Source organism: Carassius auratus, chromosome 22 (genome assembly GCF_003368295.1).
Source record: "Carassius auratus strain Wakin chromosome 22, ASM336829v1, whole genome shotgun sequence".
Classification (NCBI taxonomy): Eukaryota; Metazoa; Chordata; class Actinopteri; order Cypriniformes; family Cyprinidae; genus Carassius; species Carassius auratus.
In genome coordinates, this window is record NC_039264.1 from 20,870,997 (window position 1) to 20,898,932 (window position 27,936).

Here is a 27,936-nt window from a genome sequence, read left to right on the forward strand (position 1 = left end):
CGCGAACCGGATATCCAGACTGCTTTGATTTGAACTCTCTCTCACAAAAGACACGGAAGAGAAGACAATGCTGAATAAAGTCGTCGTTTTTGCCATTTTTGGACCAAAATGTATTTTAGATGCTTCAAAAAATTCTAACGGACCCTCTGATGTCACATGGACTCCTTTGATTATGTTTTTCTTTCCTTTCTGGACATGGACAGTATACTGTACACACAGTTTCAATGGAGGGACTGAGAGCTCTCGGACTAAATCTAAAATATCTTAAACTGTGTTCTGAAGATAAATTGAGGTCTTACATGTTTGGAACAGCATAAGGGTGAGTTATTAATGACATAATTTTCATTTTTGGATGAACTAACCCTTTAAATCTACTCCCCAACTCCCTATAAACAACAGAGAGAAAAGGAAACAAAAATAATTCATACAAATTAAAAGAATCCACAAATACACAAGCGCTCTGTCCTGCTACTACAAGTTCCAAAAAAAATGGAGCAAGTTAGGTTTACTAACACACAGAAATAGTTTATAACTATTCTCAAATGTTTCGATCAAAACATTTGCTGTGTCACTCACACACACACACACACACACACACACACACACACATACACAGGGTACAAACCAAACCAAAAACAGGAACAGAGAGACCAAACTGATCCAAAACGGAGTTTTTTAAAGAGCCCACAAGCAGTACCAGAAAAAAAATGACTGTAAAACGAACACAGAATTCTGGAGACGTAACAATGCAGGACATATTCCTATATAATTGTGTAATTCATCTATGCTAGAGTCAAAAAAGAGGCCCATAGAATATTGTGTTACTGTGTGGCCACTTGATAGAGCTACTGTATATACATTATCTTACATTATCTAGTGATTATATATATTGCTTAAAAATTCATAAAGCTTGCATTGATTTGTAAAGTTTATATTGATAAAATATCCAAGAATCATAAACTTTTGTTGGTCACAGAGTTAATTTCCTTATTCCTCCAATGGAGAGATGATTTTCTTTTTTTTTTTTTTTTTTTTGGATGGAACAAGGGTGATGTGTTGGCCTGCCGCCCTTTCCAACAGGAAGTGTTTCTGTCCAAAATTACTAGTTACTGAGATCACAGTTGAAGAATATGAACCTTATAAGTAAAATGAAACACACAGTTCACAAACAAAAACAGATGTATACATTAAAAAAAAAGAAGAAGAAATAGAAATTATGAATCTGCAGGTTCAATAAATAAGCCTACTCTTTTTAGACTGGGGAGGCACATTTGAGTTGAAAATTTGACAGAACATTGAGCATTGATCTAGGAAAACTTTTTTTTTCTTCAGCAATACTAAAAGAATAATTAAGTTATGAAACACATAATAACTCACAAATCAATAAAAAAGAAAAACAATGCACATAAATCCATCCTTTGTTCTTGCCCACAGAAATGGTAAATTAATTAGTTTACAGTTATCAACAAGGTAAATATAACACCAGTTGACAACCTGCCCCAAAAGAGATTTACGGAAAAATACTTTTGCTTTTCAAACACTGTTTAACCTTTCAGTTATAATTATTATTATGTGGAATTCATCTTTGTGTATGTATACATACAGTCTATACTTTTGTGTTAATTTCAGAAAACTATACATTTAATCTTAAAAGTTGTAATAGAGCCTGTGAAAGGTTCATTTTTGTTCTTTTATTTTTCTTTGTAAACAAACATTGCTGATTTCTTTGATATTTGTGCCTCAGGTGGAATGCTGTGTTTTTAAAACCCTGTTTCATGGTAAAAGAAGTTAAACATGTCTCAAGAAGTTCTTCCCCAGGAGTGCATTTTGCATGAGTGGCTCCTCAGACGATCCCCTTGCCCCGTCTAAATAGAGTCACCATGTCCACATGTGTATGTCATAGACCCAATCTCAGCTTTCAGACATTTACAAAATGTTCACTGACTGAGGCCTTAAATAGACTTCTCTTTTAAATCTTTTTTTATTGTGCTCCAGTACTTTTATGTGAGCCCCTTTAAGTCCTTCCAAATCTCTATTAGCTCCTGTGGGGATCTCAGGATTGTTGCGATAACTCTGAGAAAATCTTCTCGATTATCTTGTCCCAGAAAGAGTTTAAATTGTGAAGGGTTTGGGGGAGATGAGGGTGCAACGCCCAACTGTTTCAGACAAGCGCCCACATATGCATCTTCTATGTTAAAGGGCTTTACTTTCTTGGAAGCCTCAACTAATTTTTCTGGCAAGTCATTGGAGAAAACATATCCCATTCCCAGTAGGTATGTGGGGTATGTCGGTTCAGGGTACAATTCCACTGCCACATACCATTTGGAGTTTTTGTTTCGGACAACAACCTCGTTCCTCATCAAATGACCTGTGATGTAGTTCTGTCTGGGTGTGTTGGGTGACAATAAGAGGTTCATCAGGTTCTCCAGGTTTATGTACATATCAGAATCAACCTTCATAGCATAAGCTGCTTGAGGGCAATGGGTGGCCAGCCAGTCCATGATCACCATGGTCTTTATGGTCAGATTGAAGTAGGAGTCCACGAAGTTGCTCTGCAGTAAATCTCTGTGTTGCCGACTCTCTTCCTCCAGCTGATGTTGAGCTTCAGCTCCTCCAGTCAAACCCACCAAGAACAGAGTCAGCACTGCTTTTCCCTGCACTGAGCTCTCAGTCCCCCATGTGCTGCGGATGGCGTTACGAGCATTGACCTCATGGGGGGCCACAGGGACCATCAAGACCAGGAATGGATCCTGCTTACATTTATCAGGTTCATCCAGGATGAAATGATAGTTGCTTGGATGAGCCACATGATGATAGATAGTTGTACCTCTTGGTTGGATTTGTTGATTGGGCAAAGGTGATAATACATTATTTTCAGTACGATCAGCCAAAGTGCTTTTAATTACCTTATAATGAGTCAGATTCATGATTTTATTCAACCAGGTTTGAGAGAATGTAGTTGTCTCAAAGACATAAGCAACAGCAGACAATAAAAATGCTAATGTGAGCAGCAGAATAAATGTCTTTTTAATGTGACGCATAGATAGACCACAATCTTGAGCCAATCTGCAGAGTAAAAAAGAGAAACAGATCAAAAATGCATTTCATAGTGAAAAAAAAACAGTTGAGAAGTGTTTTTTAAATAGGCCTGTAATTTATTTATTTATTTATTATATAAAAAAAGAAAAATATATTTTAATGTTTTATTGTAAAATTAGTTCCCTTTCATTTGGTCACTTTTGACGTCACGTAGGTGACCGATTCATTGGGATAGTGCTTCGATAGACCAATCTACTTCGAGTGTAAACTAAACAAGCCAATGCACATTGGCATGCAGTTATTGTATCCAGCTGCCACTGATTTATTGTTCGTGGCTGTTTTTGCCCCATTGACTTCCATTATAACGACATTTTTTTGATTGCAAAGCCATGACAACATAATATCATGCATTCTTGATTGTTGGTGGTTTTCCCTGTTAAATGAGGGAGACAAATTTTAATTTATTTCTAATGCTACAAAAAAAAAAAACTAACAATGCATCAAAGCCAATGTTGTTACTAATCTTTGACATGCCCAAGACTGTGATAAAAGGTTAAAAAATATCCAGTTCACAATCACGTTTTATATTAAAAATATGACACTCCTGCTTGAATACGTTCAAGGGCAGGACAGCGGTCCCACCTACACAAATATACAGCTCCCCAGTGAGCTTTCTTGCTTAGACACAAAATCTTCCTAGTGGCGCCCACTAGGGTTGTGCCGATAAAATATAATATTGTGTATCGACAATAGTCAGAGGTATCGAGGATAGCAGATGTCTCTGTCGATAATCAAGACGATATTATTCTCATTCTCCTATTAATGTATTAAATTATAATAATAATAATTATTATTATTTTTATTGGGGGCCTGTTATAATTCGGCTATTAAAATGCCCAGCTATTTCACTTCAGCACCGCATTTCACACACACACACACAGAAATCTACTATTGATTTTAACCAATTACTGATTTTGCAGAACATTTAGACTGATAACTTCTGTGCGCAGATGTGGCAGATTTGTCACAGGTTTCGCGATATGACAGTTGCGTCCGACTATATATGAACTAGGAGTTTTAAATACAGTAAAATGACAATATCGCCCAACACTAGCGCCCACTCTGACCTGGATCCAACAACTAGTGTGCCTTGTGACAGCCCCTCCTTGGCCGATTCCTCAGAGGAAGGATCTACTGACTCAGAGACGGGGTACCGTGTGGCACTTGCTGGGATGCAGAGGTTCTAGGTGACCTAGCCCACGACGTAGCGAACACCATCACTTCGGCGAGAGCACCGTCTACTAGACATGCTTATGCTTTGATGTGGAACCTGTTTGTAGAGTGGTGGTGTTCTTGCCGAGAAGACCCCCGAAGATGCCTGATTGTGGTCATTCTTTCCTTTCTGCAGCAAGGGCTGGAGCTAAGGCTGTCTCCCCCAACCTCAAATTCCAAGTTGCTGCTATTGCTGCGTACCATGACCCCTTAATAGGAAGTCTTTAGTTAAGCATGACTTGCCAAGACCCTGCCTACACCATATAGGGGCGCAGGGGCAGCACCCATGCAACTTTGGTAGGGATACCAATTCGTCAGTCACCAACGTGAGTTTGAGAGTGACCGATTGAAAGTGAAAAGTCACTTCACACCGCCACGGTTGTTGTACCACCACTGAGCAGCCGGGTCACCATCTTGGCTCCTCAACGAAAACCTGGTATGTATTGCACCTGCTGCCACAGTAATACTCACACTGTGATCAGCGGCAGCTGAATGCAATAGCTGCATGCCAAGGTATGTTGGCTCGTTTAGTTTACACTCAAATTAGATTGGTCTACTGAAGTGATGTCACTGATGTGACTGAGACATCACAATTTGACTGCCAGGATTATTATGAAGTGTCAAGTCCCAATGTGTTACTTTGTTCCCTGCTTTAATAATAAATTTCTTCTTCCCCTGCATCATCTTACATTCGTCTTTCAATTTCCCTTTTCTATTACAAACTGAAAGACACTGAACAAAACAAAGTGAAGTGTATATATATATATATATATATATATATATATATATATATATATATATATATATATATATATATATATATATATATACAGTATACACAATTAGAGAGAGAGAGAGAGAGAGAGAGAGAGACTGTATATACAGGTTCATCTTAGTAAATTAGAATGTCATGGAGAAGTTCATTTATTTCAGTAATTCAACTCAAATTATGAAACTCGTGTATTAAATAAATACAGTGCACAAAGATGTCAGTAGTTTAAGTCTTTGGTTCTTTTAATTGTGATATTTTTGGCTCACATTCAACAAAACCCCACCAATTCACAAAAACAAACATCAAACAACATTTCAACAAACAAATACTTCCTGAGAAAAAAAAAAGCATTTTTAGTGAATTGTTGGCCTTCTGGAAAAGTAAGTTTAATTACTGTACATGTACTCAGTACTTGGTAGGGGCTCCTTTTGCTTTAATTACTGCCTCAATTCGGCGTGGCATGGATGTGATCAGTTTGTGGCACTGCTGACGTTGTATGGAAGCCCAGGTTTCTTTGACAGTGGTCTTCAGCTCATCTGCATTTTTTGGTCTCTTGTTTCTCATTTTCATCTTAACAATAGCCCATAAATTCTCTCTGGGGTTCAGGTCTGGTGAGTTTGCTGGCCAGTCAAGCACACCAACACCATGGTCATTTAACCAACTTTTGTTGCTTTTGGCAGTGTGAGCAGGTGTCAAATCCTGCTGGAAAATGAAATTTAGCATCTTCAAAATGCTGGTCAGCAGAAGGAAGCATGAAGTGCTCCAACATTTCTTTGTAAAGGGGGGCAGTGACATTGATTTTCAAAAAACACAATGGACCAACACCAGCAGATGACATTATACCACAAATCATCACAGACTGTGGAAATGTAACACTGAACTTCAAGCAACTTGGGCTATGATCTTCTCCACCCTTCCTCCAGACTCTAGGACCTTGGTTTCCAAATTAAATACAAAACATGCTCTCATCTGCGAAGAGGACTTTGGACCACTGGGCAACAGTCCAGTTCTTCTTCTCCTTAGCCCAGGTAAAACGCCTCTGACGTTGTCTGTGGTTCAGGAGTGATTTAATTAGAGGAATATGACAACAGTAACCAAATTCCTGGACACGTCTGTGTGTGCTGGCTCTTGATGTCTTGATGCCAGCCTCAGTCCATTCCTTGTGAAGTTCACTCAAATTATTGAATCGATTTTGCTTGACAATCCTCATAAGGCTGCGGTTCTCTCAGTTGGTTTTGCTTTTTTTTCTTCCACACTTTTTCCTTCCATTCAACTTTTTGTTAACATGCTTGGATACAGCACTCTGTGAACAGCCAGCTTGTTTGGCAGTGAATGTTTGCGGCTTACCTTCCTTGTGAAGGGAATCAATGATTGTCTTCTGGACAACTGCCAAATCAGTTGTAATTGGTGGGTTTTTTGTTAAATATGAGCCAAAATCATCTCAATTTAAAGAACCAAAGACTTAAACTACTTCAGTCTATGTTTAATACACAAGTTATCAGTCAGTCAGTTATAAGTCACACTCATTTCAAAGCACATCAAGTTACTAAGACTGTAATAAGATTTTGTATGTAAATAACACAAATAACATTAGCCAAAAAATAATAAAGGAAGAAATTGCTTACCTTTGCCAAATTTTTTTAGTAGCCATTCTGGGGAGTTAAGCTTTAATCTTGCTCCTTCACATATTCCCTGTCGGAAAAGCCTGTCTCTCATACCTAGCAACAGGTTAACTAGAGGTGGAGCTGGGAAGCAACTTTTTTTTGCACTTGTGATACCCTAGTGTAAAAAAAAAAAAAAATCTTTATTGTATTACAAATGTACTAACAACAGATGTACCGTCTTTAAATATATAAAACGTATATTAGCATTATGCTTTTGCCTATTTTCACAATACAACTTTTAACACTTTAAAACTATTGTAATTTGGTATATTTGAAGAGTCTGTTTTCCAAAATGCAATAAACGTTATATACGTTAGAAGTATCTGTTCAACCAATCACAGCGCACCATTCCACGCGGAAAGTAATGGCGGTAATGTGTTCATTAGATGAATCGCATTCGATTATTTGATTTTGTGAACGTGATAATCGCGTAGCCTCTCAGTGTTAGTGTTTTTATTAATGAAATTTATGTTTTTGTGAAAACAGCACATAGCACTGGTCAACTAAATTAATGTAACATGGCAAAAAGTTAATGTAAGGGAAATCTCACATGTGAGATTCTAATGTGATGTTTTTCATGTTCTTGTTCATGATTAAATTTTATTTTATTGCTGTAACTGATTTATAGCATTAACAAGATGACCTGTTCAATTTATTTCGGGAGCGATGGTTGATGGATGTATTTTTAGTCCAGTGGCTATATATAAGTATGATTGTAATATAATATAATTAGTATTGACCAAGTTCAGAGGCTGTCATATGTGTATCAAATTACTATGTTGTGTATTTTCATCAGTGTCAACATGAAAAATAACTTTCATATTAATTCAATAGATTTATTGCATTTTAATTTATTCTATATTGCACTCATCTGTATGCTCATCGTCCACATCAGGTTGTGGATTTGATTCATTTGATTCATAGTGATGCTATATGGGTGTACTTGCTTCTGTTGTATAATGTGCACAACAAAATCACTAGTTAAATCATCTCTGCTCAGAGTGCATATCGTCCTAATCTACAGAGAGTTAAAAATAACACTGAAGCAGTGTTGAAGTTCATGATATAATTACAGTTTTTGCCCGTTGCTTGATCACATTTTGCAAAACTTCGCTCATTGTGCCAAAACTCTACACACAAGTAAACATGACACAACACTGGGAAATATACCATTCACATCTGTGTCAAATTGCAGCTCTGCTATCAAAACCTAAACTCTGCTATCAAAACCTAACATTCCTTTGTCAAAGTGTAACTCTTTTGTTTAAAGTATGGGTACATGTGTTTGAGGTATGGTAACAAAAGCTTCAAGTTGTGTTACTTTAGTCTAAGCATGGGTCTATAGTGTTCAAGCAACGGGCAAAAACTGTAAGTGACTGAATAAGTGCTGATTGAGCATTAATAAAGAACAGCTGCTGTTAACAAGCAGAATGACTGGAGAAAATAGAAACTCAATGAATCGGATAAAAAAAAAAGCATTCATTTCCAACCCTTTATTCAAAAACAGATCTAAAATCTATAGAAAATGAACAAACATGTTGCTCCTTGAACATCAGCTGTTATAATACAGTTTTTTTGGATTGCTTGCACACTAAAATTTAAAGTAGTACATTATTGACAAAACCTTACACTCAGGAAGCAAAACATCAGCCCATATTTGCACAACTATAAGCACATTGTCAACCTCACACTTGTTGCAAAACTCTACACACAGTGATTTGCAAAACACTAAACAGAAAAATCTATGACGTCACTTCCTTGCAATACCAAAGCACTGACTGTCAAATTACTGCACCGTCCAACCAATTGGTTCAACACAGCCATCAGGTATGAAAACAATTGTTTGCTTAATTGTAGACACACCAATCAGGTGTATAATCACTATAAAAAGCAGCAGGTGAGTTCATCTGTCTTCAAGCACCATGGAAAAAGTCAGAGAAAGAGTAAGACGAGGAGGCGAACGAGGAGAAGAACGTGGATGAGGACAAGGAGGAAGAGGAATCAACAGAGGAGTAATCAACAGAGGAAGAGATGGAGGCCATGCTGGAGGAGGAGGAGGAGGAGGAAGACAAGAAGGTGCTCAAAGAGGACCGAATCTGATGAATGAGATCCGCGCAACACTGGTTGACCACGTTGTCAAACACGGCCTGATGCTGAGGGAGGCTGGACTGCCAGTACAGCCAAATCTAAGCCGATACACCGTGGCAAGTGTGATAAGAACATTTCGACTGGAAAATAGATATTGTAAAAATATCATCATATCAAAAACATCTGCACGGTTTCAGTAACTGCTTACAGTACTGTATTCTATGCACTATCAGCATTTACCTTTTCCTGTGAAATTCCTGTACTATTGTATCTTGTTTTGTTTTTTTTTTCTACATAGGATTGAGGGTCAGGAACGACAAGGGGGGAGGCCTCCTATGTTCACAGAACAGTAAGAGAGGGAGATAGTAAACATGTAACACCCGTAAACACCCGCATACTACACTCTATTTCATACATAAGACACTTTGTTCAAAAATGAAATCTCAGAGTTCCATTTGGAAAACACATGTATCCAAAATACAAAACACATTGAGTAATTGCTACCACTCAAATACACAACTGAAGGCACTTACTTGCAAAACTGAACACCAATCAGCCAGCTACAAAAAGCCCTCAGTTTAGCCATTTCAAGAACTTTGCAAGAAAGGATGGAGGGAGAGCAAGAGCAAGAGGAAGAGCAGGAAGTAGAAGAGGAGGAGGAAGAGGAAGAGGAGGAGGAGGAAGAGGAGGGAGAGCAAGAGGAAGATGAGGAGGAGGAAGAGGAAGAGGAGGAGGATGAGGAAGAGGAAGATGAGGAGGAGGAAGAGGAAGAGGAGGAGGTCAAAGAGGCCATGCACGGACCCCTATTTCTGATGATATAAGAGCAACTTTGGCGGACCATGTCATCAACCATGGCCTGACTGTGAGGGAAGCTGGGCAGAGAGTCAACCCACACGCCCGCATGTCTCTTCTGCAGGCAATGGAACTGTGGTGACATTCAGGTGACAGGTGACAGCAATCCATGGATGGTTTCGACATGCAAGGGGATATTTTCCCTGGGCCTAGCGAGAGAAGACATTGCTTGCGATGTGGATGAGGCCAACAGACGGCGGGATCCATGAGCTCACGAATGCACAATTGCCATGATTTTCTGTGTTTACAGTATAGTGATATATATATTTTTTTTTTTTTTATTTATTTATTTTTTTTTTGCTTTATCTGAGTTCATGTTACTGCAATGTACAGTGCTACAATGTACAATATTGAGCAGGCCTATTTGCTTTTTTGGTTGTTTGAAAATGTGCCTCCTGAAATTATGCCTTCTGAATAAACAGTGAAAATTAAAGACTGCAGTGTTTTATATAAAGTAGACTAGTGTGTTCCCCCTGATCTGAAAGTGTATGCATATGATGCAAGTGTGTGTCATTTTGTCATCAGAGTTACACTTTGACAAAGGAATGTTAGGTTTTGATATTAGAGTTTAGATTTTGATAGTAGAGCTTCAATTTGACACAGATGTGAATGGTATATTTCCCAGTGTTGTGTCATGTTTACTTGTGTGTAGAGTTTTGGCACAATGAGCGAAGTTTTGCAAAATGTGTTCAAGCAACGGGCAAAAACTGTAAGAACTCAGGAGTTTAACAGTTAGCTCAGGTTACGTTAACTTAGAATCTGTAGATATGTTGCCAACTTTACCGAACTTCAATGCATAATGCAGTGTTTTTAATCAGTTTTTATATACTTAATCGTAGGCGTCATCTAAAAGCTGAAAACATGCTATTTTCCGAGGCGAGATTGGATGAAAATTCTGAATTCAGAAACAGATTTATCAGGACCAGCTCTTAAAGTGACGCGCGATTTGAAACGTTTTTAACGTTATGTTCGTCGACACTTTTTACTCTTCAAGCACTGGTTATTACGCTTGTATAATTGAATTCACTGAACTAGTATTTAATTGCACTGCATGTTTTACTGTTGTACTTCCAGATATAGTCTCACGGATGGTCTGAAATATCGTTTGTAATGTTACAAATAGTATTTAATCACGTTTTAATAAATTATTTCTTTTGGTTATATCTCCGATATATCTGTCTATCGGTTAAGCAAATATTAAACGTATTTTAAAAAGCTGGTGCCTAAACCCATTTACCAGTTAGACCTTGGTGCATGGTGCATGTGTCAGGTATTGGTAAGGGAGGAACTCAGGTGCAGACAGGGATTCTCAACACAAAGGGTTTATTAAATACAAAAAGGGGAAAACAAAACCCACGAGGGGGAAAACAACAGCTAGGGCAGGAACTAAACAACTTAACAGGGCAGGATTGATAAGACAAACAAACTCTTGACACTAACTACAAACACTCACGGTAATACAAGGACTTCAGAGGGTACAGCACAATCTCACACACGATCACATAAGTAGAACACATCTGAGAAACACAATGAACCGACGCAGGACAGAGCACACTAGGAGATCTAAATAGGGGGAACAATTAAGACACGACAGGTGTTACAGATAGGACAATCACGACACAACTAGGATAACAAGGGGGGCGGGGCAAGGGAACGAGACAACACAAGCACATGGCCCAAAGACAAGGCCATGCGCTTGTACACAAAACAAGGGTCTGTCATGATCCTGCCTCAAGACTAGGAAAAAATCAAGGACACGAGGGCAGGATCATGACAGAACCCCTCCCTTAAGGAGCGGCTTCCAGACGCTCCTCAAGGGAACATCAAACACGGGACATGACTGACATGACAGACTGGGACACAGACACAAACCAACAAGACATGACTAATAATAACAAAGGCAAACATGAAAACACAATGGCAGGGTTAGGGTGACATAACAAAAAAAACAAACAGGGAAGGGGAGGGGGCGGGACCACAAAGTTCATGGGGGACAGACCAGGGCGGGTGGGAGGGGTAGGAATCCTAGGAGGACAGGACGAAGGCTGACGACGGGGGGTACGGGCAGGTCTGGGTGGTGAGGGACGGGGAGGGGTCTCGGGACAACTGACAGGGGACATGACAGGACCAGACAAGGGACGCGGGACAACACTTACGGGACGCGGGGAGACGACATCTACTGGACACGGGGGGACCACAGGACACGGGGCCACATCAACAGGACACGGGGAGACAACGGCTGGACACGGGGAGACCACGGCTGGACACGGGGAGACCACATCTATGGGACACGGGGGGACAACATCTACTGGACACGGGGGGGACAACATCTACTGGACACGGGGGGACCACAGGACACGGGGCCACATCAACGGGACACGGGGCCACATCAACAGGACACGGGGCCACATCAACAGGACACGGGGCCACATCAACAGGACACGGGGAGACAACGGCTGGACATTTAGGACTTCTGGGGGCAGGGTCAGGGGACAAGACAGGACTGACGGGGATTTCTAAAATTTGGACAAGACGGGACAAATAATCAGAAAATGCTTTAGCAGCTAGGACAATTGGCATCTCCTTATGAGATGAAACCGACTGTACAAGAGTCTTTGCTGCAGAGTCGGCCGCGGCTCTCTCCTCCGCTCTCACGACTGCCGACTTGCATACAGCTTTCTTTCCCGGCTCGGCCACGCTAGCGCTCACCGCTGCTGACTCGGACACGCTCACTGCTGCTGGCTCGGGCACGCTCACTGCTGCTGGCTCGGGCGCGCCAGCGCTCTCCGCTGCTGGCTCGGGCAAGCTCACCGCTGCTGGGTCGGGCACGCCAGCGCTCACCGCTGCTGGCACGGGCACGCCAGCGCTCTCCGCTGCTGGCACGGGCACGCCAGCGCTCTCCGCTGCTGGCACGGGAGGAAACGGGGTCACAGGACCGGCAGGCCCCCTCTTCCTCCTCTTCCTCCTTGGGCGCGGTGCAGAGACCACAGCTGGGTCAGAGGCGGGTTGGGGAAGTTCGGTCTCTGGCAGGGCTGGCTCCGACGATTCCGAGGCAGACTCCCACGATAACCGTCTCCCTCGCTTCCCGGGGAGACCGACGGGTGTGGGAGGCACCTCAGGACTCGGTGAGGGATGTGCCTGATCCCCCAGAGTGGCCACGGCCAGGATACGACCCTCTGGAACCGTTGGCAGCTGGGTAGGTGGGGACCTCTGGGGCTCCTCCTCTCGCCCGCTCGCTCCGGAACGACCTCCCCTGGTCCCCCGGAACACCACAAGGCGAGAGCCCTCAAAACAATCTCGCCTGCTGGCTGACAACATCCAGTATTGCCTTCTGTCTGCTGAGTTCCCTTGTGGTCGGTTCATTCTGTCAGGTATTGGTAAGGGAGGAACTCAGGTGCAGACAGGGATTCTCAACACAAAGGGTTTATTAAATACAAAAAGGGGAAAACAAAACCCACGAGGGGGAAAACAACAGCTAGGGCAGGAACTAAACAACTTAACAGGGCAGGATTGATAAGACAAACAAACTCTTGACACTAACTACAAACACTCACGGTAATACAAGGACTTCAGAGGGTACAGCACAATCTCACACACGATCACATAAGTAGAACACATCTGAGAAACACAATGAACCGACGCAGGACAGAGCACACTAGGAGATCTAAATAGGGGGAACAATTAAGACACGACAGGTGTTACAGATAGGACAATCACGACACAACTAGGATAACAAGGGGGGCGGGGCAAGGGAACGAGACAACACAAGCACATGGCCCAAAGACAAGGCCATGCGCTTGTACACAAAACAAGGGTCTGTCATGATCCTGCCTCAAGACTAGGAAAAATCAAGGACACGAGGGGAGGATCATGACAGCATGAAAAAACAATGTCTGTAGTGTGTCATCTGAGTAATCTTGTAATAGGGAAAAAGTTTCACAACTTCTGTTTCATGACATGACAGTTTTTATCACCCTTCTAAATGAAAGCACTGTTATTGAAGCTTATAGGTATTATTGATAGACTCACTGATAGGGATGAATAGGTGATGCAGATAAGGTTCAGAACTATAGATATAAAACATTTATCAATATATTCCTTTGTATTTTTGTAGATTTACTAAAATTTCACATTTACATGCTTTTTTTTTTTGTACTTACAGATAAATTCTGTGTGAGGCTAAAACCAAGGTCAACATGAAAGGGTGAGTTGCACAATGCAAAGATCTTCACAGATTACACTTGGTGTTTCTTTGAAAACTCACAACATTAAGGGCTACACAGAAAAGAGGCAAAATGCCTATTAGCTTGTTGCATAGCATTTTGCACTTACGTTTCAGAAACTACAATGCATTTAAAAGTCACGTCTAACTTCACCATCTGCAGTTATCAACAGGAAGTTCCCTCTTTGACCCCAGAGGAATTGATGTTTTCTGTTGACCAAGTCATAGTTAACAGCCACATCATCAACTTCTGCAACGCTCTGAAGTTGATGTTTGCTTCATACTACTGCTTGAACATTTCATTGCCAGGAACCCAAGGAGAAATGCAAGAAATTGTGCAAAGGGTAAAACGCACACTCATACACTCACTCTAACTCGTATCACACTCACACACATGCATCCACACACTCTTGCAGACACTCTCACACACACAGTTACACACTTTCACATACCCTTACAAATGCATCCTTACACTCACACATCCTCACACACGCTTCTAGGGCTGCCCGATTAATCACATGCGTTTGTCAGGTGTGTCTCATCAGTGGACCTGTGATTAGTAGTGAATATCCATCAGCTGTTTTCAAATGGAGCAGCATTTAATACACAGAGCTGTAGTTCACTGACAAGCTGCGCAATATCCTGTTCATAATTGAATGCAATTTATCTTCAAACGCATCTGACAACCGCATGTGATTACAGTTTTTGTCCGTTGCTTGAACACATTTTGCAAAAATTCACTCATTGTGCCAAAACTCTACACACGAGTAAACATGACACGACACTGGGAAATATACCATTCACATCTGTGTCAAATTGCATTTCTGCTATCAAAACCTAAACTCTGATGACAAAATGACACATACTTGCATCATATGCATTTTGTTTAAGGTATGGGTACATGTGTTTGTGGGATGGTAACAAAAGCTTCAAGTTGTGTTACTTTAGTCTAAGCATGGGTCTATAGTGTTCAAGCAACGGGCAAAAACTGTAATCGTGCAGCCCTAGAGTAATCCTCACACTCTCATCTTACACAACACACTCTCTTACACTGTCAATTTCAACTTTCTCAGTCTGCCTCACAAACAACAACCTCTCACATACTTCTTTATTGTACACATCCACCACAAGCACCCCCTTTATAAGTTCTTATTCTTCTGCTTTTATTTCAGATATATCCACAGCATATGTTACAGTCCATGTTTTATTACTGAGGATTTTTTTTTTTTCATTCAACAGATGCCTTCTTAAGATGAACTCCGAGAAGGGATTGAAAGTGGAAAAGACCGCATCAATAAAGAAAACGGCAGTTAGTCCAATGGTTTTTTCACTGATTAACAAGACTGCAGAATGGATGGAGTAAAAACTTTGAGTGTCAGATCTTCCTTCATTGCCTAGCAGAAATTCTTGACAGTGTCACAGACCTAAAATACTTGCTGATTATTTGCTTTCATTTTAATTGTTTTTTTTATTTTTATTTTCATGCATCATCTGTTGTCGAGATGAATTAATCTGTTCACAAGTGGTTCACTTTTAAGGACAATTGAATTATTAATTGTTATTTGTTTACCAAACTTCTATATTGTTGCAGTTTTTAACAATTATTTTATTGTGTGTTGCTGCAGTTATATATATATATATATATATATATATATATATATATATACTGTTGCAGTTATGAACAAACTGAATTGGTAAGTTGTGATAAAATGTTAACTTTTGGGCTTATTTTTTAATTGGAATATTGTTGCAGTATGATGATCATTTGTAATAATATTTTCTATAGTATTGCAGTTATGGACAAACTATTGGAATATTGTTGCAGTTGTGCTATGATCATTATTTGATTTAAAGCAGTGTTCAAACTTTATGATAATTTAATGTTTTTTTCCACAATATTTATGTTAAACATCTTATTGAACATTAAAAGCTGTGCAGAAAAAATGCAGAAAATCTCATGTAAAAACTGTATTTTTGAATAACGGAAAATTACCGTTACTTAATGTGAAGCTTTTGCTTTATCTGTCATCTCCACAGCTCATAACAAGCGACTGTAAAATTACAAAAGACATCAAAAAGGTTCAAAAAGGAAGGCATGCACTGTTTGAATGTGAATGGCAGGGGAATGCTATAAAAAAAACTGGACCTGTGCCCAAAATCACAATCAAAGAAACGTTTCCAAAATTGATTTGGGCTCGCCCAGGACCTTATGCAATCTGTTCCAAAGTGGAGGCAGAATTGGAGGAAAACATTTTTTAACAAAGGTAGAATGGAGATAATGGGCACAAATACCGGCAAATTGATTTCCACAAACCTTCGTAAATCATGTGCGTGATTTATTGAAATATTCTCGGGCTCTGAAACCGGCTCAAATTGATATGGTGATATTGACACCACCCTCATCTGTTCTGAATTTGAGGTTTCATAATAGCGTACTGTGGGATGCTGTCATGAAGGATGAAACTTTGTGAATTTGCAGTGTTTCCAGATGTTTTAATGCACATTTTCAATTCATGCATAAAAACAACTGGATGGAAACATAAATAGGTCTACTGTTGCATTATGAATTTTTTTTTTATTATGCTAATGTGATAAAAATTTTATATTGTGCATTCTGTAGAACTTTTTTATTATTATATAAAAATACATTAAAATTTACAATAAAAAATACAGTCAGTTAAGATATCTGATGAAACTTAAACCTAAATTTAAAATGAAAATATGAAAATGTTAAAATAAAATTTAATAATTTTTTTTGCAAAGATAAATGACAAAATATGTTTGCAGTTACTTATTAACAAGGTCACAATCAGGTATACTTAAGAAAATCAAGACTAACAGGGGGTCGAAAGTAACAATGTTCAACTTATGTTCAAAGTGAAATTATACTGAAGTCTTTCTACATTTCTACCACCTGGTATTTTTAGACCACACTTCTGAGTTACTGGCCACAGCAGAAATATATCTCTTTATACAACATTATCTTTTAAAATGAAGTTTTTTCTGAAAAATGGTACTTTCGCCCCTGCTCTCCCTAGTTTTTACATTAATGTAATTTTCAACAATACAAAGAACAATGTGTACATTTTACCCGATGTTAGGCTTATTCTCTTTTATTTGTAAATAAAATATGTCACTAGATTTGATCAAATTATTGTGCTCCCGTGATTTTTCTAGAATCTAGAGTATCTTTTGCTGCTGAATTATCCACTAACCTAGTTTATAATAGTACTTTTGTCATGGATTATGATTATGTATTTGTTCATTTGTTATTTTTCAGTCAAATGAAGTTGTGTATATGTAGTAGATTGTGTTCCACACACAAAAGAGTGATGATTCACAGCAGCAGACGCCTGAAGGGGCGGTCACACTAGACTGTGAACTACGAGTATGAGTGGGAGCAGGATATAACGGTTTCCCGTCAGTTTTCACAACATGGATTAATACGTGCTTAATACTGTGTCTTCTGAGACGGTTTCAAAAGCTTCTTATTATAGTGTGCTGTCTCTCTCTCTCTCTCTCTTTCTCTCTTTATATATATATGTCCACATTCAAATGTACCATCTGTTCCTGTTTCCAAATTCAGAGTTATTTTTATATCAATTATGTTATGTCATGTTAGTTCCTTTTTGCCAGCAAATATATTAGTGTTGCTGAGATGGTTAATCTTTAAATAATAAGATAAGACAAGATAAGAAAAGCTCTTTAAATAGGAATAAAGAAGCTTGAAATGTTTATCTGTTGTTTTTGAGTGAGCTCAGCTCATCTGTGATTGGACGGGCCGACGTCACGGGATTTACTAGAAAATGGTCACGGTTTTTGAATATTTTTAGGAAACATCTTAAAATTTATATTTTGCTATGAGTTACATGTATTACTTGGGCTGCACCGATACTTTCGCTTCTGTAAAAATGCCCCGATACCAAAAGCCACACAGCGTGTGAACAGAGCCGCGTCCAGAAAAAGAAACCCTGAGAGCAGAAGGGAGTTACCGTAAGAAATGAAGCATGACTTGAGCGCGCGGCTGCACAGGTGCGCGGTCTTGAGTGAATATCTCACAGGCATCACTGGAAAGTTGGTAGTTCGGTCGGATATAAAAAGAAAGCAAGCAAAACATTGCACAAGTTACTAAAGTTATTTGATTGTGAGGAGAGAGAGAGCAGCATTATACTTTTGCATTATACCTTTTAATGCTGAAAACCATGTTATTAGCTTGTCATGTGTTATATATATATATATGATTAATTAATTTTCTCATCAGTCCATCAGCAGCAGAGTTTGTTAGAGAAATGGACGTGGGCTGTTTTGATTTACAGCAGTGTTTATAATTCAAGCATCCTGGTGCCTTAGTCTTTATAATAGTTCATAAATTTATCATAGGCATGTCCAGTATATTCTCAAAAGTCAATTCATTTATCCATCACAGCTATGAGGTGATTTCAGGAACCGGTGGGTGAAGACAAATTGTTTTCAGGATTATTCGACGAGTAGAATGTTCAAAAGAAGAGCATTTATCTGAAATATCATCTTTTGCTGTCACTTACTGTCACTTTGGATCAATTCAACGAATCCTCTCTGAATAAAAGTATTAATTTCTTCAATTTCTTACCATCCAAAAAAATAATTTAAATTCTTATAATGTTACAAAATATATCTATTTCAGATAAAATGTTGTTCCTTTGAACTTTCTATTAATCACAGAATCCTGAAAAAAAAATGAAAAACTGTTTTCACATTGATACTAATCAGAAATGTTTCTTGAGCAGCAAATCATCATATTAGAATGATTTCTGAAGATCATGTGAAGAAAAAAAATATTTTTTTAATTGTAATGATACATCATTATACTATTTTTACTGTATTTTGGATCAAATCAGTGCAGGCTTGGTGAACAGAAATGACTTTTCAACAGTAATGTACTTCCAACAGAATAATTCTAGAATTATTTACAAATGTAGTTTTTTTTTTTTTTTTTTTTTTTTTTTTTTTTTTTTTATTATTGTAGTTATTTATTATTTTCTCTAAAGACAACTGGATGATTGAAACTTTGTGATACTGTTTGTTCCAAAAGGTTTATTTAAATGCAAGAAACTAGTTTACTATATATTAAAACTATAAATTGTGACAAGACTGGCTGGGATTATTTAATGATTTCAGTGCAGTTTACATAGTAACCTCTAGTAGATGACGGCAAGGGATTGTTATGAGTGTGTCTGTCAGTCTGGAGACTATATTCAACCATTTCAGTCCAAAACTCTGCTTTATTCAGTAACTAACTATGGCTATCAATGTGTCGATCATAGCTATTTCAAGAGTGATTCCTGCATTTATACGCCAATGTAATTGCTACAGATTATATATAGCACAGAAACCGCACAACAAACACTCCTTCTATAATTACAAAAAAGTTGTCAGTCATCTCATTGAGATCTCTAGCACCCCTGAACCAGGCCTAAAAATATTTTCCGAAATAAAAAAGTCCCAACATGGAGTTGATAAATATAGTGGGAAGATATATTTATAGAGAGAGAGAGAGAGAGAGAGAGAGAATTTCCCCTCAATAAAAGTTTGTGAGAAGCTTCCTCTTCCCGACTGCGAGTGGTGGTTCATTGTTCCTTGTTTTTTTTTCTTTTTTTGCTGAAGGAAGCTTCACTGGAGCGGTGCCAATCAAGCAGCGTTTAAAATTTAAAGAGACATGACAAACAAACTTGATATAAATGATTGTAAATAATGAATTCACCGAATTTACCATATCCATTGCGTGAATTTAATCACGTTTGTCATTATAATTTTTACTCAAATAAAAATATCTGAGGGACCCCCAGGTCTATTTTTTACTTCTAATGGGGGGTCCCTAATGCCTTAAATGCTCCCCCCACCCCCCACCCCCCACCCCCCACACACACACCCCCACCCTTTCAATTCAAGCACTGGTTATATTGTTATAATACAGTACAAAATGCTCTGCTTTTGCACGCAAGGGGTTTGTTAGATGAATATGTTTGAAGATGAATATCAAGTGTAGCGTTATTTCTGGCAGGTCACATTAGTCAAGCTTGCATCAGCTGATCCCCATCCACCTATGGGAATACAACACCTATATAAGCATTATTATATAAGGTTAATCTGTATTATCAGCAGTTTGCTCATTAAATGGAGAATTCGGCAGGCAAAATCACCATCATCACTAGGAATCAGAATTTAGAGAAGTGGAATTTGTTTTCCCAATTTACTCAAGTACTTTTATGCTTTCACTCAAGTAAAATTAAAAACTGAGTACTACTTTTACTTTTACTGGAGTTATATTTGATTATATGGATCTGTTCCTTTACTCAAGTACTTGATTTGTGTACGTCGTCCTCCACTGCCAGCGGGGACAATGATCACAAACACAGCCAAGGAAACTCTCGTTTGGTTTCACAGAAAGAAAGTAAAGCTGCTAGAATGGCCCAGCCAATCACCTGACTTGAAGCCAATAGAAAATCTCTGGAAAGAACTAAATATTAGAGTTCATACGTAGAAGAGGCCCATGGAAACTTCAAGATTTGAAAACTGTTTGTGTGGAAGAATGAACCATAATCACACCTGAGCAATGCATGCGGCTAGTTTCTCCAGACAGGAGGACTCTTCAAGCTGTCAGTACCAACAAAGGCTTTTGTATGAAGTATTAAAATTGATTTCAGTAAGCGTGTTCAATACTTTTTCCCTGTGTCATTCCATTTAATTACAAAGAACATAATTTCCGTATTGATCATCATTATTATTATTTGTGTGAATGGATTATTTGGGTTTTTACCAACATCTGGTGAAAATGTCATGTTAACAAAAATGATGATGTGTTCAATACTTATTATTAATGCACATCAAATTAGATGTCACATTGCACAAAATGACATGGTCTCAAATGCAAATCATCCTCATTCTGGTTTTATAAAATCAAGATATGTATAAAATCAAGTATGCAGCATCCTGACCTGTTCCCTGACCTTTTCCACCTAAACACAGTTTGTATTTATAAATAAATAAACCAAAGTAGTTGTAGTAGTTTCTTTAAATCAATATATTTAAGAAACAAAAATCTCTATGATCTGTATAATCTGTATTTTTTATGCATCAATGAAATGCTTATGAAATATGCAGGTATTTATGCACAAAACTATATATATATATATATATATATATATATATATATATATATTGTTGTCTCAGATAGCCTGGTGGGCAAGTGGTCAGCCTGTATAACTTTGATGCATTACAGGCGTCTCAAGTTTGAATTCCAGTCCAAGGATCTTTCCTGTTTATCTCTCTTGCACTTCACTTCCTGCCTGTTCTCAACTGTCTTATCATAATAAATGCGAAACGCCCCAAAATAAAAATAAAAATGATAAAAAAATTGGTCACACACAATGTGGCTGCTAATTGTGAAAAACTTAAAGGGATAGTTCACCCAAAAAATGAAACTTTGATGATTATCTGCTCACCCCCGGGACATCCAAGATGTAGGTGACTTTGTTTCTTCGGTAGAACACAAACTGCAATAGTTAGAGTTCAAAATCTCAGTTTATCAGTCTTGTGTACGTAGATGGGAACCATGACTTTTGGAGTCCAAAAACATACACAAACAAAACCAGATTAAACACTGTCATGTAAACACTAAATTGTGTTGGTGATTTGGATACTGTACAGGAAGTGTTTGACTGATAAGTTCATACAGGAAAGCAGACGTGGAAAGAGCACGAAAATAGTCTACTCAAGTAAACGTACCATTACATTTATAAAATTGTACTTAAGGAGAAGTAAAAGTACAATTCTAAAAAACTACTCAAGTAAAAGTAAAAAGTATCTGATTTAATATTACTCATTTACATCTTACAGAGGGAGGCAAAAACGGGACAGACCAAGAGCGATAATTAAACACATCTGATCCAAAAACTACATGGGATGTGTGTTTGAGCCAGAGCTGAGTTTGACACCCCTGGGATAGTAGGCCTATAAATCTCAAACCAGTTGTTTTTAATTAAAGGAATCAGTTATTTAGAATAAAATAATAATAATAATAATAAGTATCAACAGAATTACATTTTTCAATGCAGAGGAAACACAGAAGCTTCGTCGGAAGTGGGATTTCGATGTATTTACCCGCTGTTTAATGCAGGACATGAATGCATTTAACCTGCAGTTACAAATGCAGAAAAAATGTTTTGATATATAAGACATACGATGTTAAATACTCATTTGAATAATGAAACCATGAGATAAGTCAATAAGTGAGTCATTGATTGAACCGAATCATTTAAACTGGTGATTCATTCACGTACGAAACACCGTCATTGCGGAGAAACCTGTTTTTGTAACAGTCTATGGGAGAGGCGCAAAACGGTACTATGGTGGCTGTGTTTGGAATTACTTTTGTTTTCGAAATAGAGCTAGAACAGGCAATGTGGTGTCTAAATCTCAAGTCTCTTAATTAACTTTTTATTTATTAAACTGTTGTATTGTTATTAATGTGTGTGTAATCATGCTGATTTCTGAAGGAAAACACAGAACTCTTCATGTGATATTGATTTACTATGAAATGATTTAAATATATAAATATTCTGCCCCTATATGTTCAATTTTGTGATCATTTTAAATGCATTTAAACAGACTGAATACAATCTATATGCACGCGCACTAGTCTAGTCTAGTACTAGACTTCACAGCACTCTGTAGAAGTGCTTTGTTTGGCTCTTGGCAAAATACTGATAACGTCAAATCAAACATTGTTAAAATAGCAACTATGGTATTATCACAGATGATATATATCACACACGCTAAATTTATGCAAACCCTTTTGCTAAACTGTCAAAGCTTCATTTTAATCACCAATGCAATGAAGTATGTCTCTTACCTCTACATGCTTGCAAAGGGTTGATGTCAAGATTGTATAAGCTGCTAGTTTGGTCTTTCCACGACAACACAGCTTACGCTGAATAACAGAGCGTAATGGCCAGGGCTTCACTTCATTTCCTTCCTGAGTTTAACTTCAGCAGAATACAACGGGTTTCGTTTTCAGCTGGGGATTTGTTTTAGAGGACAGCACTAAGACGCAAAGCATTATCAAAAGTTCAGTTATCTACAGAAAAAAAAAAAAAAAAAAAAGCACAGAAAACAGGCAAATATTTTTTTAAGGCTTTAACATGCACCAACAAAGTTTAAACTGCTTTCTTCACTTTAAGTCTTTTATCCATTTTAGTGTTGCAACACAATGTTTAAGAAACCTTTAGCCAACAAAATCTTGGCTCTTGGGAAAACAGATCCCCAAACAACCCTTGTAGGACTTTAACTCACTTTCGATCTTAAAACTTCTTAAAAAGTAAGCCATTTTAACATCACTTTTTTGGGACTATATATAAAGTAAACCTTGGTCTAGCACACACACACACACACATACAAAAAAAAAATATATACTTCTAACATGAAAAAACATCAAATAAAACAAACAATTGTGAGTGTAACAATTTGAGCTGAAAATTCCTGTCATATGCACATAAACTGATCACCACACATAAGCTACTAATAAATATTGTAGAAACGTAGTTTTCTGTTAAGTTGCTTTGCAATGATTTGTATTGTAAAAAAAAACACTATAGAATTAAACTTGAATTGAATCGAATTGAACTTGTTCCAGCACCCTGTTTAAAGGAACTGTGAATAACAGTTGTCTAAAAAAAAAAAAGAGTTAATATCTAATTACAAATGTGCAACTTCCTTAAGTACACCAGTCTTGGTCAAGCTCAATTGCTCCAGTAACTTATTTGGAGGAACTGTGGCACAAGAAAAAGAAAAAGAAAAAGAAACCTTGTTGTCCATATACATAAGGAACTCCAAGTGCATTTTGTGTGACTTTTCTGTCTTTTTCAAACTCACTCGCTCCAAAAGCTTGTTTTTATTTCACATCAATTTAAATCTTTAGTACTTGTTTACACAGTTTAGTAAATTGCAATTTGTAAGGCAAGTTCAAATATATGGTCGACTGCATGTGCATCATGCTGTCTATGAATATACTTGATAATTGTTCGATACTGTATTCAATAAGCTGGGTAGCATTATGTGGCATTTTGAAACTCTGTTTGAAAAGACAAAAATGTCTAGTTATAGATCATTTAAACTAATATTTTGTTGATATACATGAATGGCCAGGCCAACGTTAGTTAATTTAGCAAATAACAACAACAGTTCCTCCATTGGCACATTAAACCAAATCCCCCCCCCCCCCCCCCCCCCCCCAAAAAAGCCCTATAACCATTAGCTTGACTGAAAAGTGCGAAGAGACGAGCACATTGATTCTGGTGTTTCAGATTTAGTGTTAACCAATAGGCTGAGTTAAGTAAATGTACCTCACGTATATATCTGTAAAGACAGCTGAAGACCAGAGTAATTATGCTGAAAATTCAGCTTTGATCACCAAAATATATAAATACTGCAAAATTCAATTAATAAACACACAAGTCCTGTTGAAAACTCCAGCATATGCTTGTTAGGGATGTTTGAAGAATGGCTGCTGGTCATGAGCTGGTTTAAGCAGCAGTGTGGGTACAGTGTGGACTGGGTGTGGGGAGAGTGTGGGTGTGGGTACAGTGTGGACTGGGTGTGGGGAGGGTGTGGGTACAGTGTGGACTGGGTGTGGGGAGGGTGTGGGTACAGTGTGGGCTGGGCGTGGGTATCGTGTGGGCTGGGGAAATGGACCACTCATATAAAAATACACGGTAAAAAGCAATGGACCCCTTTCACCAGACTGTGATGACGCATATCAACATCATCATCAACATCTCCTAAAGTTTTATATATATATATATATATATATATATATATATATATATATATATATATATATATATATATATATTTTTTTTTTTTTTTTTTTTTTTATGGATGTAAGCATACATTTATAACACTATACTTTGTATTATATAACTTTTGCATGAAATCACAATGCGAAGGTGTTTATAATGCAGTGTCTATGGAATGAACAGTAAATTTGTAACCCTGAGAAAAAAAAAAAAAAAAGTCATATCAGGGTCTGTTTAAAAAAAAAACCTAGCTTTTAATAAATTAGCTTTTCATTAATGTATGGTTTGTTAATATTGACCAATAGTTAACCAAAATATCTTCATGGAACATGATCTTTACTTACACTAATATCCTAATGATTTATACCGAAACTATGCATTGTTGTATATTGCAACAGATATAACTGTGTGATGTAAGAGTGATATAGGGTCACATTTAACATCATTCTCTCTTCTGAATGTCTCTCTCAATTTGTTCCCAGTTTTGAAAGTTGTGAAAACACCATCATGGAGTTTTTCTTATGCTATTTGAGCAAATGAAAATGCAAAAAAAATAAAAATAAAAAAAAAAATAAGATTATTTGTGGTACTCTCCCATTCTAGAGGTTAACCCAACTACGATGACTTCCACTGCTGAGAAACCCAGAAATGAGAAAAGGGTCAATGATCACTATGGTGGTTGTAATAATTGTATTTATATATTTAAAAAAATAATAATAATTTGATCCAAATGTGTGATGCCATTGTTGTCAGATTTTGTTGGTAATTTAAATCTTGACAAACAGCTTTTGAGTTTTTTTGGTCTTTTTCATTTAAATAGCTACTATATACAACATTCACTACCTTGACATGAAAAACATTTCCTTGATAGCACACGTACATCACTAAGACGTCTATTTGACATCTACAAGACGTATTTTTAGAGGATTTGCTCATCTGCAAAACACCTATAGAACGTCTCCTATCAGATGTCAAATAGACGTTTTGATGTCTGTAAGATGTTTAGAATATGTGCAAAACTGACATCTTACAGATGTCTGCCAGATGTTTGCACACCGATGCTTTCCAGATCAAGTTATCTTTAACAAACATCTTGCAGACGCACATGTGCTATCTGGGTTCAGCTAAACACATAAAAAGCTTTAAGTTATCAGTGCACGTACATTGAAAACTATATTGATGTGCTTTATACAGTGCTTAATTTAATTTATTATGTAAACAGCTCTCCCTGATTCACAGACTGCACAGTAATTCATAACAGTCACCAGCAGGTGGCAGCATTTAAAGAGGAATGTCAAAAGACATTGGGTCTCATTCACTAATTTTTGCGTACAATTTTCTTATTTATACGCACATTTTAACTTCTCACGAGAACTTTCCGCCAAATTCACAACACGTGCGTACGCACATGAGCTTGTTCTTAAACTCGTTCTTCTGTTAGTGAATTTGGAGTCTTCTAAATGAGCGCCCGCGTGCACGAGGTCAGGAATTAGCATAATTCACGCCCAAACCAGCTCCATATAAGGGCTTTCCACAACGAGGCACTTGTACAGAGAAAGACAATTATGGCACCGAAACAAAAGACAAAGAAAAATAACTTTAACGATAATGAACGTGAGGTTTTGCTGTCGGAGGTGGAAGCCAGGAAAAATTATTTGTTATTACGGGCACAGGTAAAAAGGAAGCATTATAACACAGGCTTGGAGATAAGGTGGTGAGAGTGGTTGGTGATGTGGCTTAGGTGTGGTTCCAGTGAGTTACATAAATCAATGAGGACTTCTCTGGGCAACCTAAAGCGACTGAACAGCCATTCGTCACTCTCAGCGAACATATCTGTGTGCTCTCTAAAGACGCGCTCTCTCATTAGAGCACGCGCCGCGATGTCTTCAAGCAGTACCAAGTGTGCCATGCCTCTAAACACAAGATGAGACCCATTAATCACCGTTTATATAAGGATCGATCAGGTGATTATTGTTTGGACCTCTAATATTATATATAATGTAATGACATTTATAATGACACCGTCATCGGGATCCCCCTAAGGGGGCCCCTCTCAGTAGTCACTGACAGCAGCCAGCCAACCAAGTCAAGTGATCTCTGCTTTTTTTTTTTTTTTCGAATGGAAGGAATATGGTTACTGTAATATGTTTTTTTTTTTTTTTTTTTTTTTTTTTTTTTTAAGGAAAACGCAGATCAGAAATCGCAGACTGCAAGGAGTCAGCAGTGTTTTGATTTGAGGGCTCAGGCAAACGTAAAGAGAACGTTGTGGCGTGTTTCGATTGCAAGAATCGCGGAATCCAGTCATAAATCGCAGAATTTAGTTTAACGCAGAATGACACGTAATTTGCCAAATTTTGAATGAATTAATTAAAAATAGGGCATTGCGTTTACATCAAACCACGATACGGACTAATATCTGTAAATATTAAGCAGGAACAGTCTGTTTAAATATGAATCCTGCATGTTCTGCGTGTCTCTGTTAATGAAAGGAGCAGAAGCGTGTCTTCCTTTATTAACACACTGAAGCGCGCGCGACGCTCGCGGTGATTTCAGTCTCGCGTCTGATGTCTCACTAAATGAGCATGTGAACACATGAACAACATCTACAGAACTGCTCTGACAGTCACTTCATGAGCATTTTACCGTTTGATTTGAGTAAAATTAGAGTCACATCACATACACAGAGCTGTAAAGGTACGTCAACCCGTCAAACTAAAAGTCCTGTTTTAGACAAGTATTTGCCAGAGATGTATTACTATTGTTCAGCAGAATGTACATAGCCTACTACAAAAAAAAAAAAAAAAAAAAAATCAAACATTTTTTTTTTAATTTAAAGGTTTAATCACACAATTTCTTCAATGTTTTATTTTTAATAGTAAATCCCCTTTGTTTAACAAAAAGTTAAGTTTGCTTAATTTTCAATAATTAAAAGATAAATTAATGTTTGGTGTTTAATGTGCATCTCAGAAAATGCTTTATTTAAAAACCCACCTGAATGGCACTTAAATGCACTTAATTCATCTGTCAACTTTATTGTCATTGTTCAAAGTACAAGTACAGACAGAAAAACAATTATTAATAATTAAATGTTTATTTTTGATGTATATGCATTCTATTTTTCTAAAAAAAAATAGGGGGGGGGGCTCTATGTCCATTTTGCTTGGGGCCCCCAAATTCCTTCAAACGGCCCTGTAT

At 37.8% G+C, this 27,936-nt stretch overlaps 1 protein-coding gene across 3 annotated transcripts; it reads right to left on the reverse strand.

Annotated features, from left to right (window-relative positions):
- Positions 1 to 490: 490 nt before the first annotated feature.
- Positions 491 to 23,067, reverse strand: LOC113039989 (beta-1,3-galactosyltransferase 2-like). 3 transcript variants are annotated; one of them, XM_026198168.1, is made up of 5 exons: positions 22,800 to 22,993; positions 21,391 to 21,504; positions 17,902 to 17,976; positions 6,709 to 6,862; positions 491 to 3,066 (listed from the first exon to the last, which is right to left on the reverse strand). In XM_026198168.1, the coding sequence occupies exons 4-5, from the start codon at positions 6,732 to 6,734 to the stop codon at positions 2,001 to 2,003; spliced, it is 1,092 nt and encodes a 363-aa protein (XP_026053953.1). In that variant the 5' UTR covers positions 6,735 to 6,862; positions 17,902 to 17,976; positions 21,391 to 21,504; positions 22,800 to 22,993; the 3' UTR covers positions 491 to 2,000. The 3 variants fall into 3 exon arrangements, with proteins under 3 accessions (XP_026053953.1, XP_026053952.1, XP_026053954.1); XM_026198167.1 differs by lacking the exon at positions 21,391 to 21,504; XM_026198169.1 differs by lacking the exons at positions 17,902 to 17,976; positions 21,391 to 21,504 and having other exon boundaries at positions 22,800 to 23,067.
- Between the last annotated feature and the right edge of the window lie 4,869 nt (positions 23,068 to 27,936).